Raw genomic sequence first — 18,105 nt, forward strand, 5'->3', positions numbered from 1 at the left:
CCCTTTCAGCAGTGCACCATAGCTGTTGGTTAGCCTTCACAAAGCTTTTCATGGCTTTGTGGAATTTAATTCTAATGAAATAAAACGACTTAAATATACAAAGCAACTTACAAAATCACATTTATTGAAGAGCCTCCCACACAGAGGGACACACACACACAAACACCATACAAAAAGAGACTCACAATACACACACATGCACACACACGCACGCACGCACATGCACGCACTCTCACACACACACAAACACACACACACACACACACACACACACACACACACCCTCAGAACTCCGTCTTTGAGCTAACAGTAGATAGAGACATACTGTGAATGAAAGAGGGAGGGGAAATGTCTTTAACTGCCAGGGCCAGCCTGAAGCAAACTAAAGACTCATAAAATATGAACATGCTCTTATAATTAATTCACATTTCGCTCATATGTAATTATTAAAACAAAGCGAGAGATCTATGGTCCGGTGACCTGGGGCACAGATATGGCAAACCATTAGGGACCATCTTTGCAGATTCTGCATTAATCTCAAGAGACCAAAGGGACGTATGGTGATTAAAAGAGTAAATGAAAGACTCTTACTTTGAAAGTCAATAAGACTTTCATGTTATATTTGGTCAACAAGTCAGTTAAAAAAAACAACAGATGCTGATCTGTAATTGGCGGCCATGAACAGATCTTACTCTGGTTTCAAGAGGGGAGAGGTGCTGCTTCAGATTTCATAACATCAGCATCAGCTGTACCCTGTCGCCCCTTGAAAAAGCAACCCGTAAAGTCTCAAACGGCTAATTCCCGTCGTCACAAGATCTTCTCCGGGGAGAGGCAAAAGCGATGCGAAACCCGAATCGTACACACAAATAAAAAAAAAAAACAGCGGCAGAATGAGATGCAAATAGGCCTAGGAGTTTGGAGGGGATTGTGTCCTCGCCATCCAAATTGAAGTGTAGTGGAGACGCCATTGTTGGGCTCATTTGAAGGCTGTTGAATCGGCCCGTGATGATGGGCCCAGCAGGCGCCTCCGCGCGCTAACAAACCTTGGAAGGAAACACGCAACAAGAGCCCACTCTCAGAACCTCTTTACATGAGAATGAGGAGCAGGGATCCACTTTGAAATAAAAGAGAAGGAGAAGAAGGAAAAAAGTATTGCCTCTTGAGAATAGACCAATTATAACGAGATAAAAGCAAGCTATAAATAGGGGGGGGGGGGGGGGGGGGGGGCGGGGAGTGGGGGAGAGATGTTTGCCTCGCACTTGCTCGTTCCGCGTAAACCGCCGTCGTCATCGGAAACGAGAAACGTTTCAGACTTTGACTCGGGATGTTGACGTGTGTGGATAAACATCGGACGACCCGTGCTAGCTAGGCTCCAAATGTGACTCTGAATCGAAGGAGTGTAAGAGAGACATGTGGTGACTTTTGAACAGCCCCAGACTGTTATTTTCCGTTCAGAGTCACATGCCTGGGGCGGCGTGTGGCTCAGGAGGTAGAGCGGGTTGGCTGGTAACCGGAAAGGATGCAAGTTCGATCCCGGGCTCCTCCTAGCTAGAGCGTCGAGGTGTCCCTGAGCGAAGACGCCTCACCCCCACTGCTCCTGACGAGCCGGCTCTCGCCTTGAGTGGTTGACAATGCCGTCGGTGTGTGCATGTGCGCATGAATGGGTGAATGGGAGGCGATATTGTAAAGCACTTTGAGGGGCCAATGGTTAGAAAAGCGCTGTATAAATGCAGTCCATTTACCGTTTATGTTGAACACACTGTACCTACACACACGCGAGGGAGACAGCAGGGGGACAGAAACTTATTTACAATAATTGTAGAACTGTATGATTGTCAGGAGCCTGGGCAGCGACTAAAGGGCCCAGCTCCCCCAGGCTTCGACCGTTCAACGCAAAATTCAATAACGGCCCGATTTTTACGGCTTGACGGCTGAGCGACGGCCAGTCGGCGAGATAGCGTCCCCAGACCTCCAATTAGGCGGCAAACCTCATTGACATGCTCAAAGGAGACCCTGTCATCGACTGGTTTTAGTAATTGCAGGTATGACAGTTTATCATTACCCCGCAAAAAACCACTGAGGATTTTCATTTATTTCTGAGTTGTTTTTTTGTCCACACAAAACGCGTCGCTTTTTTGACAGTGCTTAAACAATGTGAGTGACACTCAGGGTTTTGTGTATCTGTTGGTACATCTTTTTTTTCCCAAGGCCAAACGGACGTTTCTCTCTAATAAGTTCCTCCAACCCCCCCCCCCCAGTCGCCAAAACAAAATGGCTGAACGAGTACGGCCGTAGGTGAACGGGGGTTTACAGTTCTTATCAGGAACAACCTTGAATTACAGAACGGTACAATCGAAGAACGCAAACTGCGTGTTCGTAATCTATTGCAACACATGTTCCTAGCGTGTGGTCGTGTTTTTTCTTTAATTGCCCTCGATTAAAAAGAGAAAACAAAACAGGCTATTCCTTTCTTTAGTGGACGGCCGCACGGGAAAAACAGCAGGAAACAGCCTGAGTTAACGTCCACGAGGACGTCTCTACACCTCCGCCCGACAGCAAACAGGGTCCGGCGAGAGGCCTGGCAAACACATCTTTCTGACAGATTAAAACTAATACAATTGCATACTTAAAGGGACCCTTGTAGCCCTTCATTGAAGTGCCAACCCTTGACGGCATAATTACCATTTGACAAAAACATTGTCAATGACAAATCCAGATTTTTTGCTGAAGAGCAGCAACTCAAGCATTTAAAACACAAATTAAGGCCATGCCCTCCCTCCCCCCCTTCCCTCTTTGGCACAGGTAGATAATTGCATTTCCCCCCAACAGGCACTCTATCTTATTTAAAGTGGCAGTGTTGGGTTAAAAACAACTTTTCCCCCGTTACGGGGCTGAAGATTCATCAGTCCGACCGTTTGTTTTTCTGATGTGACATACTTTGTATTCCGTCGTTTATTTTCCATTGTTTGTTTTCGTGATTCGGTTTTTATTTACTTGAAGGTAAACATGGCTTGCCCAAAACCCCTGCGGGTTCTCAAATGACAACTTCAAGCGAGGAAAAAAAAAAAGTAGTGGGTGAATAATTCATGACCGGTGGAACCGACACTGGACAGGAGCTCAAAAGTTGAAATACAAATAAAAAGAAAAGCAGCACATTCTTTCATCTTGGGGGGGAAGTTTTCGGCAAAGTTCAGAGGTCAATTACAGGTCCTCTGGCGATCGCCGGTGTGAGCAACACACAGCGCGGGAAAACCTTGGGAGTCTCGCTTTGGTTGTGTAGATTATTGACGCTTATGTTTTTTTCTTCCTTACCTCGGGTCAAATAAAAAAAGAGGACTCTTTGTTCACACTCGGCTGCTGCTTGCTCATGCCTGCATCGCCCGGGGCCTTGAAGCGGCCTAATTTGCACAGGTCTGTTATGGGGCCAATTATTATAATATCAAATGTAGTGGAAACACAATACAATTGCAAACAATAAAGGCTCGACCCGCCGATATCGTCATACATTTTAATGAACTTCTCATTAAAGATGCAGTTCATCTGTTCAGCTATTTGCAGTGTTTTGCCTCACTTTCGCGGACCTCTTACCTGGGCTGTGGGGGAGGTGGTGGTTAACAACGGTCTCCTGTTAATGGGCAAACACGCGCAGCACTTTTAATTTATTCTCCTCTGGTTTATTTCCTGCAAATATTCCTTCTGCCTAAACCGGTGACACATGCAAAGATGCCCGCTTGGTGTGTGTGTGTGTGTGTGTGTGTGTGTGTGTGTGTGTGTGTGTGTGTGTGTGTGTGTGTGTGTGTGTGTGTGTGTGTGTGTGTGTGTGTGTGTGCGTGTGTGCGTGTGTGTGCGTGTGTGTCTTCAAGACATGTTAAATTAATGTTGGTAAGACAGACAGAGAGACAGACAGAACCAAACTAAGTGGTTTTAACAGTGTCGTATTTATGTATTCAAATTAATGAAAAACAAGTGAAAGGCTAAGTTTGTATGACGTGTTTAGCGGTGTAATGCAGGTAAACACCTCTGCTGACACTAGGGGTCAGTATTCTCACTTCTACACCGGGACAGCGTCAACAAATGCACAGCTACAGCAGAAGCAGAAGTGGAGAGATGCAGATATCTTTAGAAGTTCAGGAATAAATCTGTTTAGCTTGCAAGTTATTATTTGTCACGGGGATTGTCGCGTTATCTACTGTTCGGGTGTCTGGGCTGTGGTTTTTTTAATGTCCCCACCAAGATGTAAACCTCGAAAATGCTGAGGTGGGTTTTACTTTCAAGAGAAATTACCAAGTGAATTAGTTCCCAACAGTAAGCCCGCATTGTGAAAATTAGTTGGGCTATATATGGTTTCAAGAGTTGGTCTGATTCCTGAACTACATGCACTGGTAAAATAACACACACGCACGTAAGCACAGACGCAGGAACGCACACACACGCACATATGTACGCACGAACGCACACACACGCACATGAACACGTATGTTATATTCATAGGATCAGTGTGTGTCCTCTAGCTCTTACACTGAAAAGTACCAAACGTTTATGTTTCTTCACACACACACACACACACACACACACACACACACACACACACACACACACACACACACACACACACACACACACACACACACACACACACACACGCACACGCACACGCACACGCACAAGCACAAGCACGCACACACGCACACGCACACAACGTCGTGGCAACGCAGAGTAGAGGGTGGGCCTTTAACGTTCTGATGACGCGTGTTATACAGGAACCAATCGCAATGCACGTCGACCCGGAAGTACGCAGTCAAACAAAAAGAGCGCCCTGCCGAAGGTTTTGAAAAACAGACGTTGAACTAAGGTGAGTTTTTTAACGTTTTTTTTAAGAAACAAAACAATGTCAAGAAAAGTAATGTTGACGAATCAGTAGCTCGTTTCTTTGAATCAGCTTATCGTCGATATTGGAGCTGTTTAGACTATGTTTAGATGTTTAAATCTAACATTGAAAACGGCAAGAAGGAGCATCGGTGGCCTTTTTGAATTCCTATGAAGAAAGTTATGTTTTATGAAGATGAAATCAAACATACAAACAACTTGACATCCCACAAAACAACGGACACAGATGGTGACGAGTGAATACTATTACTTTTTACGTTTGATTCAAATCGACACTTTATCGTGCGCGTGTGCGTCAGTGCGTGTGTGAGTGCGTGCATAATTGCGTGTGTGTGTGTGTGTGTGTGTGTGTGTGTGTGTGTGTGTGTGTGTGTGTGTGTGTGTGTGTGTGTGTGTGTGTGTGTGTGTGTGTGTGTGTGTGTGTGTGTGTGTGTGTGTGTGCATATTTGCGTACGTACGTGCGTGTGCGTGTGTGGATGAGAAGCCAAGCGTCGAGCTGTCACTCAGCCGGCGTGGCGCGCGGTGCAGCCGACCAGCGCGCCGCTGTCTCTCGTGCTGAACTGCATGACTGCCAAGCGGCATCTGTTGGGTCCACGCCACTATCTGCTGGTCCATCCTGGAGGATGGAGCAGGAGACACTCGTCAAGTTGTCGTCAGACTCAGTGATTCATCGAGGAAGAAGAAGTGGCTAACTTTATGCAGTCTCTCAGGAAGTCCGTGTATGTTGTTGTTTTCATTGATGACGTTGGAAGTTTTTCGGACGGATAAGTGATCGGGATCTGTGATCACTCGAACCCTGCCAGTCTTTAATAGTTTGAATGAGAGCAGCTCCAGTATTCCTACGCTTATTAAATACCTTTCAAAACGTGAGGGAAGAAACATAAACGTTATGTACTTTTGAGTGTAAGAGGTGGAAAACCCAGAGATCCTATTACTAAAACATGTGTGTTCATGTATGAAACATACAATACATGTATAATACATGATTTGAGGTTCTAATCTGTTCCAACTCTTGGAAGGTGTGGCCCTCCCAAAAGAGCTGTTGTAACTAAGCTATAACATACGTAGGTATGCCTAAGTTTGATATTATCACATTAGTGGTGGAATGCCTGGAGACCTTCTGCTCACTACATTCTTGAGTCAGACCCCCGCCCTCAGAATGTTGGTCTCTTCCTCTGTGTGGCGGAAGAGGCATTGTGGACCGACCTATCCTGTTGGGATCACACACCATTGTTCACGGCATGTTTGGTTTATATATTTTGTGTGTGTGTGTGTGTGTGTGTGTGTGTGTGTGTGTGTGTGTGTGTGTGTAAACGAGGGCGACCATTAAATCATCGCGACTTAATCAGTTGACATTGTGTTATAAGTGTATAATTTGTTATTTTCATTCATCGGGGTAGTGTTGACTATCCTACCCCAAATAATGAAAATAACACTTTATAACACTCTCATAGTGTAGTGTCTCGGACGTTTTCGGCCCCTAGCCTAAATGCTCCGGGTTCGGTTCCCTGATGTCCGCACACGGCCACCACCCCAAACTCCCGTGAGCCCAACGACTCCATCCTGCTCCCCAATCCATCTGGTTCCACTGTAAACTGCTTTGGATGAAGAGCAACGCTAAATGACAACACAGTCAGAGCTCAGAGTTCCCCTAGAGTCCAGACTCTGCCTAGCTTCCCCCCGTACCCCCCCAGCCCCCCCCGCCCCCCAGACCCCTCTTACTCACTTATTGGATGTTGTACGTCCTGGCGCATTAATGTACACACTTATTGTATGCGTTACGTCTTTGCACTTTAAGATAGTACTCAACATTGTGTCGCATCTTATCCTGGCTTTCTTTGTTGTGTACAGGGAATGGGTTAACCTAGTGATTGTCAGCGCTTAACACTTGTCTCTATGAACACCCTTACTGTACCGACAGTGATGTATTAGTTCTCTTTCTTATGACAAATGATGATGACTTGTAAGTTTGGATAAAAGCGTCTGCTCAATGTAACTGTGATGGTGGTTCTGTTTTACTCCTCCATCGTCCCCGTCCCCAGCCTCGGACTCCTCCCCATCCCTCCACGGTCGTCGTCGCCCCCCCCCCAGCCCCCATGAGCTTCAGCCCGGGGGTGAGCGACCCCTCGGGGGCCAGCGTGATCCAGGAGCAGAGGGACCGCTGGGCCCGCAAGAGGAGCCGCGTGGCCCGCGAGCTGGTGCTCACCGAGCAGCGCTACTGCCAGCAGCTGGAGCTGGTCAACACCGTACGTTGCTTCATGGGCGCTGTCTGGGTGCCTGGGTGTAGGGTGTAGGGTGGGTGTATATGTGTGGGTGGATGTATGCGTTAGGGCTGCTCGATTATGGAGAAAAATCATAATCGCGATTATTTTGGTCGATATTGAAATCACGATTTTTCAAACGATAATTTTTTTTGAGTTTGAAAACGTGAGGTATTTATTCGGCGTGTCTCTCTCAAAAACACTTTGGGACTGAGAACTTTGAAATCTCGCCTTTAAAAAAAACACACAAAATGGTCCAGAAGAAAATGTTCAAATCTAAATGATTTGTACAGATATGAAAACTTTACATAATCGAAAACTTGATTGTGTAAATGTTGATCGTTTGATGTATGTGATCGTTTGACGCTAAATCAAAATCGAGACCGAAATTCGATGAATCGCCCAGCCCTAGTATGCATGTATAGGTGGGTGTGTATGGGTGGGTGGGTGGGTGGGTGTGGTTTGGTGTGTGTATGGGTGGGTTGGTGTATGTGTGGGTGTATATCTTTGTGGCTGTGTTGTTTTTGGCAGGCATTTTAGATTTAGTTTTAGTCTTAGTCTTTTTGACGAAATGCTTCTTAGTTTTAGTCCCATTTTAGTCATTTCTATCTTTGAAAGTTTTAGTCTAGTTTTAGTCCGACGAAAACTCCAAAGGTTTTAGTCTAGTTTTAGTCCGACGAAAACTCAAAAGTTTTCGTCGCAAAACTTTTTACGACCACCCGCACCCGGCACCGCTGCTGCTGCCATGGTGTGTGTGTGTGTGTGTGTGTGTGTGTGTGTGCCTCGTCCACCAGCCTCTCTCTGTAGTGTATGACTGAGTGTGTGTGTGCCTCGTCCACCAGCCTCTCTCTGTAGTGTGTGTGTGCCGTGTGCGTGCAGGCGCAGCTGCGCGCGAGCGAGGCTTTTAGTGTGTGATGGGGGCGTGACTGTTAGGACAAGCGTGACTGTTCGTCCACTCACTAACAATTTAGTCTCGTCTAGTTCTCGTCTGACGAAAATGTCTACATTTTTCGTCACATTTTAGTCTTTATATGGCTTTGGTGACGTTCGTCTTAGTCTCATTTTCGTCATGGAAAAAAGGGGTCTGACGACGTCATTTTCGTTTTCGTCTTGCCTGACGAAAACAACACTGCTGTGTGTGTATCTCTGGCTGGGTGTATCGCTGGGTGGGTGCATGGGGTGAGTGCGTGTATGTGTGTGGGTGGGTGTATGTGTGGGGTCTAAACAGATGACGGATCAACGGTGGGCCGGGCCAGGCGAGTCGTCCAGTGGGGGGACAGTTGGACACCAGAACCAAAAGGTTCGGGGTTCGATCCCCAATGTCCAAGGCGAAATCCTCATCCTTAAATATGTCTTGTTATTGACACAGCGTTATGTTCGATACATCAAATTACCATGGGCGGTCATTTTGATAAGCCAGAACCAGAAAGATAGCAGAAATTTCATCCGAATATCAAATTCCCATTCAAAAATACCTCTTTATCACCGTTCCTTACTTTACTCTCTGTTTCCCTCCCCCCCCCAAACAAATGACGATGGCCAACATATTGTTCAACATCACCTAATGGTACTCGAATATTCCAACTCTTGTTTCCAGGGGCTTGTTTTGCCCAGCCCGCTAAAGGCCACACATGGCTGTGGATTCATTATAACAGCCTTAAGAGAGTGTGTGTGTGTGTGTGTGTGTGTGTGTGTGTGTGTGTGTGTGTGTGTGTGTGTGTGTGTGTGTGTGTGTGTGTGTGTGTGTGTGTGTGTGTGTGTGTGTGTGTGTGTGCGAAAAACAACTAACCTAAAATAATTTGCATTGGCTACTTGACTCTGGCTTTTCTGCTCTTCAAGTAGGGCCCGTACACAAGTAATTTGATTCCTACGGTGGGAGGAGGAATGAAAAAAAAGGGCAGAAAAGATGCAATTAAATAGCACGAAGTGAATGGAGGAGGTAAAGCAGGCACTGTCTGCTTCTGGGTGAAAAAAAAAAAACCACACACAAAAAAAAAGTCATGCTGCAATTACCTATTCGCTGGCCCAAGGTTACCCAATAAATATGTGCATCTGCTGAACTCCGTGCAGCAGCGGCAAAGAGGCAGAGTACTCATTAGGTCCCAAAACAGGCTGAGGCGGGCTCAAGGTAACATTGAGAGCTATAGCCTAACCCCCCTCGCTTACCATCACCTCCACCCACCCCCCCGCCCCCCCCCCCCGCGCCAAATAATCTCCCTTTCTCTCCTCAGACACAGCACCTCATTTACGAATAATGACTCGTAACGACGCACCAATTAGATGCCTTCCCAGGCCTTAACGCGCCTTTTAATTAGCTAATCCCATTTCCGCTTCAAATGGCCTGAGACCGACACAGCTGTCCACCCTCTCCCCCCCCCCCCCCCCCCATGGTCTGTGGCGTGTTGTAGTTGTAGGAGCCGCATCCTCATCTTCCTCATCATCCTCATCATCATCGCCGCCCATTCCCGGGCGTTCGATGCACCTTGTGTGCGACGGCCCCCAGCGTTCGGAGGCCGGCTGCAGGGACCGAAGACGAGGACAGGAATAAACAATAAAATCAAATGCAATCCTTTAATGGCTCTGTTAGCGCGCGTCGCACATACATCGTCTTAGCACTTCTGGCACTCGGGTTAAGTTGTGTTTCGCTCTTGATGTCTGGGGAGGGGGTTAGAGCGAGGAATGAGGAGGGGAGGGGGGGGGGGGGGGGGAGTGTTGTGCAAGCACTCCTCCATATGGTTGTTCTAAACCCCCCACCTACACCTCACACCCCTCCTGTCTTAAAAGTGATCTTCTGCAGATGATGACCCGGGGTGGAGAAGGGAGAGTGTGCGCTCGCTTGTTTGTTTGTGTGCGTCTGTGTTTGTGGGGCAGGAGATGGGTGGTGGTGGTAATGGTGGTGTTGGCGGTGGGGGGTGGTGGGGGTGATGTTGTATCAACAGATTCCTCTTTTCCATACAAAACGTCGAAAAAGCTTCCGTTTAAGTCTGGCTTTCTTCCTCCCCGCTCCTCCTCCCCCTCCTCCTCCTCCTCCCCCTCCTCCTCCTCTTCCTCCTCCTCCCGCTGCCGTTCCCGCCAGTACTTTGTGGAGATTCTGAAGGCCAAGGAGACCCTGAGGCCGAGCGTGGTGGAGTCCGTCTTCAGTTCAATTAAAGCCATCCATTCAGTAAACCAGTAAGTATCGTCTAAATAATTAAAAGGATATCTAGACTCTGAAGAGGGTGGTGGTGGTGGTGGAGGTGGAGGTGGAGGTGGGGGGGGCTTTATTAACGGAATGTAGGGAGGGAGGGAGGGGGCGGTTGGAGGAGGAGGCGGTTTGGTAATTGGTCTCTCGCCTTCAAATGTAGGCAAAATCAACTCCTGAGCTTACTCCGAGAAAATCCTTATCTCTACCGTTTGCCGCGATCGATGCGCGGCAGGTTTTTGTCTGTTGTTGATTTCCCCCCCGTCCCTCCCACCTCTATTGACAAGTTGTTGTACGTCAATTGTACTTGCCTTCAGGTTGCGTAACTTGGGGGGGGGGGGGAACACACACACACACACACACACACCAAGGTTTTTCCGTGTTTTGTGTGTAGGCAGATGCGGCGGCGGCCGGGGTGTGGGCCGTGTTATTTTTGAGGACAGTATCTATATTTAATCGTCCCGATCAATCAGTGGCATGGCGCTCACCGCACAGCGCCTTGAAGTTTGGCGTGGACACGTTAGCGCCAGGCTAACGCGGCGTAAGCTAGGCGTTTTGGAGTCGTCTATTATTAATTGATGAATCCTTGACCTCCGCCCGAGAAGCAAGCAGCCCTGCAAGGGGGGGATTGTATCGGCTTCTAACGCACAACTCTAAATAAGGACCAGAGGAGGGTTGGAGATTGTGTGTGTGTGTGTGTGTGTCTGTGTGTGTCTGTGTGTGTGTGCACGAAATAAAGTTTTCTCGCTTCGGGTCTAGACTCACTCATTGATCCAGACCAGGGTGAAGCTACAGCAAAGCTAGCGTGAGCCTAGCGCACCGTAGCACCGTAGCGCTGTCCGAAACGTTAGCCTGGGAAAGGACGGCCGAGAACGATGTGTGATGGTTCGCGAACGGCGATGTACTCGGTTATCGAACGAGAAGCGAAGAAATAAAGAATATTAGAGTTTTTGCGTTTTTCATAACCCTCACGGCTTGGAGGGGTTTCACTGGCGTTTGAGCCAGCATCGGGTGATAAGGTCAATATTATCCTCTTTTGGCGTTGTGTCGACGTAAAAATCAACGCTTGTGTTTTTTTTCGGTCGTTTACAGTAAATATATTATGATGAGAAGAGATGCCCTGAGAGTATTTCAACATTTTGGAGAAGCCTGCCGGGTCAGATGTAGGGCGGATTGTGTTTTAATGGGAAACAAGGAAAGGCAGTGAATATTGGACTGCAAATATGTATACAGATTATACTGAAAATAATAGCTTATTAAAATAAAGTTTTAAAATTGTTCCCGGGGAGGTCATGAGAAACTTTTTTCAAATGTGTTAGTTTCAAACTGACGCGTTCCATTACCACATAACTCGATCAAATGGCATTTGGACACCCTAAGTGGGAGTGTATCATGTGTAATCCTCTCTGATTTGATTGCAATAATAAATAGCTCAATATTATGGCGAGCAAAAGTGTGTCTGATGAAGTGATGCCTCGGTGTGGAGATTCAAACCGACGCCACATGGCTCCGAAGCGCTGGCAAGCCTCCTAGTCCTGCTTACGTGCGTGCTAACTCCTCGGCCAATTAAACTCACCTCTGCGCACTCTGTCATGCTTAGAAGTCCCCGCTCGGTGAAGTTTAAGGTACGTTTTTACAATCGCATTTGTTAAATTCCCCAAAGTCAAGTCATGTGGAGGGGGGGGGGGGGGAATCGCGCTTAACTCACTCACATCTGCGCACAATTATCCCTCTTCATCATCGACTGGGATGCGAAGCAGTGGTTTTACAATTTGTGTTATTTATCCCTTCTCTGCGCTGTACTGACGGCTGTGTAATTACCTCACACTCCTCTCTCCCTCTCTCTTCCTGCTCCAGTCGCCTCCCCGACACAGGCAGAAGTGGCGGTGGCACGGGTTTAATATTAAAATATTCTGCATGTTAAACAATCGCGCGCCAGTGCAAGGATGTGTGGCAATTTCATCCCGGGGAAACTAAATAATGGATCATGCGCCATCCCTTGGGGTCTCGCATCGTCCTATCCGGAGTGGCGGGCTTAGTCTCTCTCTCTTTCTCTCTCTCTTTCTCCCCTGTTCTCGCTCTCCCCCCTGTTTTCTCTCCTCCCTGTTCTCTCTCTCTCCCACCTATTCTCTTTCTCCCCTGTTCTCTCTCTCCCCTGTTCTCCCTCTCTTCCCCTGGTTCTCGCGGGCTCTCGTTCTCTTTCTCTCGCTCTCTCGTTCGCCCTGCCTCTCCACCCCTCTCTCTCTCTCTCTCCTTCCCTCTGTGTGTGTGTGTGTCTCCTCTCCCCTCCTCTCCTCCTCTGTCTATCCCCTCTCTGTGTGTGTCTCTCTCCTCCCCCCTCTCTCGCCCCTCTCCCCCTCTCTCTCTCTCCCCCCCTCTCCTCTCTCTCTGTGTGTCTCTCTCGCGTGGAGAGCGGCACAATGAAGACGGAGGTATGAATTACCCAGTGTGATCTATTGGATAAAGAGCTCACCGGCTGCCATACATCTTCATTATGCCGACCCTTATTGAATCAATGGTGGAAACATAATGGCAAGCGCTCTATTTAGGAAAGCGGTCCGTGGAGAGACGTTAGCAGGGAGACTGACTTGGCCCTGCTCTGTGATTGATTGCAGAACCACCCAACGTACCCGCCGCCGCAACCCCCCCCCCACACTCTCTCTCTTTCTCCCCCCTCGCCAATCTCTCGTCACTCTTCCCTTGTTCCTCTCGGTTTAAAGTCTGTTACTTTGCGCCTCACTTTTTTTGGGAGGGATTTTTTATTTTTTTAAGGGTAATTCATATTGATTGATACCGAGGGGAATTGTCATGTATAAAAGATCGATTTTATTATCTCCTGCCTGCGTTCTGGTGGGTGTTTATTAAGGTTTTTGCATGATTTTATTTTGAGTTCTTGAGTTCACACGTTGGTAATGTAGTACAAGTAGCGAGTATTGATTGTAGGCATCATGACATGTACAATATAGCGTTGTGTTAAATGTATGAAACGTAGAATGTGACATCATTGTGACACATTCGAGGTTCTTGCTAAAACACACACTATTCGATCGGTGGGATCAAAGTTAATCTAGTCTCTTGCCTTGTCTTAAATGTCCTTTACAAAACCTTATTTTCATTGCACAACCAAGCTTTTCAACCTTTATACTGAAAGACACACACGCACACACACACACACACACAGACATAAAGACACACACACACCCACACATAAAGACACGTAAAGACACACACATAAAGACACAAACACACACACACACACACACACACATAATGACACACGCAGACACAAAGACACACACATAAAGACACACGGATGCTTCAAAACCAGTCTAGATTTTGCAAGGAGCTTGTTTGCGACTAATCCACAAGCTAATGGCTCTTTGATACAAATACTACTTGTTTGTTCGTTTCTGTAGACGAACGTTGGGAGGGGGGGTGTACACCATTGACATCTCGGCTTGAATGGGTTTGAATGAAATCCCCTTTTTATTAAAAACATCGCAAAGCTACACAGAAAACGAATATTTATCTATATATTTGAGTCAGATGATAATGCTCTGCCACTGATCTCGCTTGTTACTGTTGGGGACCGGAGAGCAGGAAATGGAAAGAGCAACCCAATTATCCCTGACTGCTACATAACAAACTGGGACTACCAACTTGAAAGAGCTGTCACTTCCCCCCCCCCCCAACCCACCCTCTCCTATCATTAAGTAGCACAACATTTAAAAAAAAGAAATTGAAAGTTGAAAATCCCGGAGGAGGAGAGAGAGAGAGAGAGTGAGAGAGAGGAAGGTTTCTCTTAATGGGGATATGAATGTGGTCCAGGAATAGATCCCATAATCTCGATAATGACCTCTTTTTAACCGCAAAAAAAGAGGGAGCAAAGACATAATGGCGAATGCAAGCAACAACAACTGTGACTCGTGTGCCCTGGATTGGCTGGGCGTGTGTACGTGTGTGTTTTGGGTGTCCTTACACACACATGCATCTAAATGTGCTTTTGTCACGTACATAGGTGTGTGTGTGTGTGTGTGTGTGTGTGTGTGCGTGGGTGCCTTTTTTTTTTACATCTAATTGCTTTCACCGTGGCAGTAACGTTTGAGGCTCTCCTGTTTCTCTCTCATTATTTTATTTACTTGGTGTATTCTTATTTATCTTGTTTTCCATTTTTTCTGGGCTATAATTTTTCTTGGCCGTCCTCAAACGAAGCGACGCCATCCATTCACCATCGGCTGGACCAGGGCGGTATTCCGCCCAGATGTCGCAGCTGCTCCGAATTAATGTGGATTAGCGACGCGTAAGCGGAATGCTAATGCTATCTTCAACTGATGGCCAGACAATTTAATTGCTGTGGAGACCTGGAAAAAAAATAATAATGTGATTCATAATTTCATATTTATCATAATAGCCTCTGGCTGTTAAGCGATGTGGGGAGGGTGAGGGAGAGTGAGGGAGGGAAAGAGAGAGGGAGAGAGAGAGAGAGAGAGGGGGAAAAAAATATCGCAAAACAAACGGGCAAAGAAAAAAAAAACGGAAATGCTGTTTTTCCCGCCCTTTGCCCTCGTTAGAACTCTCTCCACCGCTCCGGTACGGGCTGATTATGAACAGAGGCTACCTTTCGCGCAACTTCATTAAAATCTATTTAAATCAACTTCAACGGCAAAGTGCTGCCTCTTCCTGCGCCACGCAACGTCTCTGGGAACATCATTAGAGAGGAGGATTTGGCTGGGAGAGCGAGCGAGCGTGCGTGTGCGAGCGTGTATGTTCGCGTGCGTGCGTGCGTGTGTGTGTGTGCGTGCATGTGGGTGTGGGTGTGTGTGTGTGTGTGTGGGGGGTACTTACTCCCAAGTTTGGATAACAAGCTCCTTCACAAGTGTCAACACCCCCAACCATTTGCGTGCGTGTCTCTGTAATGTGGCTGACAGCCTGAGCGTCTGCGCTTTGCCTCCCGCCTTGATGGAGCTGTTTTCTTGTTCGCTGCGCGTGTGGCGTTTCCCCCCCCCCGCTACAAAGCCCGACCCCCCGGTGCCCCCCCAGGCAGGGCCCGTCGTATGGTCCCCCCTCCCCCCCCACACCGTAAATATGTCACCCACGCGGAGGATGGCGCCCGTGGAACGAGCGCCGCTGCGTGCGCAGGTGAAGTAGCGGCGCCGTCTCCGACACGCTTAACCAGCGCTAAGTTGGGGGGGGGGGGGGGGGTGTCGACGTCCCTTCTGAACTGTGTTCAACCTCCGCCGTGTTCGGCGGCCGCCATGCTTCAGTACTCGTACCGACTTCGGTTTCCTCCTTTTTGTTTTTATTTATTGTATGCGCGGGGGCCGCAATGCATTCTGGGTCGGCGGCGGCGGCGCTGCTAACTCAAAGTCCTGTGTTGTTTTGACTCGGGGCTAAATGCTCACCGGGGCTGGTGGTTGCGGTGGGCAGAAGAGGTAAGGGGGGGGGGGGGGGGGGGTTGGAAAAGAGAAGTTTGAAATAAACACGCAAATAGTCGAGGGGTACCCAGGTGCTGTTCTTTATCCGCTGTTCTGCAGTCCCCTGTTAGAGGAACTGACGATGTCGTCGGCGCTTGACGATGATGAGGATGTCTGACTGCCAATGCCAGACAGACAGACGTCCCTACTTCTTCAGGGTGGTTTTAACTTGGTACACTCTCACGCAAGGGTTCACTGGTTCTCGTGTGTGCATACACTGTAGGTATATAAAGGCGTCTGTCCTTTGCTATGCCTTTTTGCACCATGTACGGTACATTGGCCAGTGAAAACTGTGTTTAAATGTGCCTTATAAATAAATGTTACTTACTTACTTACTTCTGGGCCCTGATTTTAGTTCTGATCCCCCCCCACCCCCATCCCGCAGGTCTCTGCTGGTGCACGTGGAGAACGGCTACCTGGGCCGCGGCTTCGAGCAGTTCTGCCCCCACCTGCCCCACTACAACGTCTACGTGGACAACATGTACGACGCCAGGAAGGTCCTCGCGGTGAGGGAACCGCCTCGTACCGGCTGCACACACTTCGGCGGAGCCATCTGGTTGCAGAGTGCAACTATAATCAAAAAATGTCCAAAAGCAAAATCTTTTAATACTGATCCCAGCACCCAAATAAAGACTAGAAGAGGATTAAATGTTGAAACATTGCTAGCAAGACAAAGAAATGCCGTATCTCTTTGAAGGTATTACGAAGGGGCCCCCCCTGAGACTTTTAATTCATCGGCTCCATATCCATTCTGTACAGGAGCTTGTTTTTCTGGCATTAAGCCAAGGCTTTTATCCAAAGCGACTTCCGACAGTTCAAACACACATTCACACGCCGACGGCGGAGTCCACCACGCAAGGCGACAGCCTACTACTAAGAAGCGGTTAGGGTGATGTGCCTTGCTCAGGGACACCTCGACAATCGAACAAGCAATCTTCCGGTTACAAGTCGATCTACGTCCTGAGCTAAGCAAACCACAACAATGACATTGATCTCGACGTCATCCGCAGACTTTTGATTGTTGCAAATCTGTGGTCACCCGGTGAACATAGCTAACCGGGCCAGAGCTCCATGCTACCGCTACACGGCATGCTAGCGCTATACGGCATGCTAACGCTCTGCGGCATGCTAGCGCTATACGGCATGCTAAAGCTATACGGCATGCTAACGCTATACATCATGCTAACACTGTACGGCATGCTAACGGTAAACAGCATGCTAACGCTAAACAATATGCTGGCGGTATACGGAATGCTAACGCTATACATCATGCTAACGCTATATGGCATGCTAACGTTATACGCCATGCTAACGCTATATGTCAGGCTACCGCTATACGGAATCCTACCGCTACACGGCATGCTAACGCTATAGAGAATCCTATCGCTATTCGGCAAGCTACCGCCATGCTAATGCTATACGGCGGGGTGAACAGAAGGCAGGGCTGTGCACGCGCTACCTGGAGTGACGGCTCCGCCCGGTGTGTACGTGTCCTTGGCCGCCTAACCTTCCCCGCGCGCCGCGCGTCTCCGCGGGTCCATTAGAGGTGACTGGCTGTGATGCACCTGCGCCCGGCGCCCGTCCGCCTTAACGGGCCCCGGCGCTGCAAAGATGTAATTGTCTTAATTAAGAGCGCGGATGTGTCTGCCGCGTATCGACCCCCCCCCCCCCCCCCCCTCTATTGATTATGGACTCAGCTGTGCAAGTTAGTGTCGACCCCCATCCCACCTTACCAACCCGATCTCTCCGTCTCTCTCACACGCACGCACGCGCACACATACACACGCATACACACGCATACACAGAGACACACACACACAGACCCACAGAGTGAGACACACACACACACACACACACACAGACCCACAGAGTGAGACACACACACACACACACAGACACAGACACACACACACACACACAGACCCACAGAGTGAGACACACACACACAGACACAGACACAGACACACACACACGGGGATGGGGGGGGGGGGGGGGGTGTCGACAGTGCTTAATTGGCTTCGGAGCAGTCCCGCGCACGTTTTTTCGCGACACCCTTGTTTGTTTACTCCGAGCGACCAAGTGAAATCAATTTCTCCAATGAGTCAACGCGATGAACCTTTCCACCCTCCACTAGTTTGAGGCGTTTTCGGCAAGAAAGGTCCCGTTGCAAGGCATAAAATGCGGAGGAGGAGGAGGAGGAGGAGGTGGAGGAGGTGGAGGAGGAGGAGGAGGAGGTGGTGGTGGAGTAGGGGAGGAGGTGTAGTTGGTGCCAGAGGTAGAGGAGGAGGAGGAGTTGGTGGAG

General features: G+C 48.4%; 1 protein-coding gene across 1 annotated transcript; it reads left to right on the forward strand.

The window, feature by feature from the left end:
* Positions 1-4,758: 4,758 nt before the first annotated feature.
* On the forward strand, positions 4,759-16,832 carry arhgef39 (Rho guanine nucleotide exchange factor (GEF) 39). The gene is made up of 4 exons (XM_060049487.1): positions 4,759-4,852; positions 6,930-7,133; positions 10,225-10,319; positions 16,189-16,832. Exons 2-4 carry the CDS (start codon positions 6,984-6,986, stop codon positions 16,496-16,498), a joined length of 555 nt encoding a protein of 184 aa, XP_059905470.1. The 5' UTR covers positions 4,759-4,852; positions 6,930-6,983; the 3' UTR covers positions 16,499-16,832.
* The last annotated feature ends 1,273 nt before the right edge of the window (positions 16,833-18,105 follow it).

The sequence above is a fragment of the Gadus macrocephalus genome, chromosome 4 (assembly GCF_031168955.1).
Source record: "Gadus macrocephalus chromosome 4, ASM3116895v1".
Taxonomy (NCBI): Eukaryota; Metazoa; Chordata; class Actinopteri; order Gadiformes; family Gadidae; genus Gadus; species Gadus macrocephalus.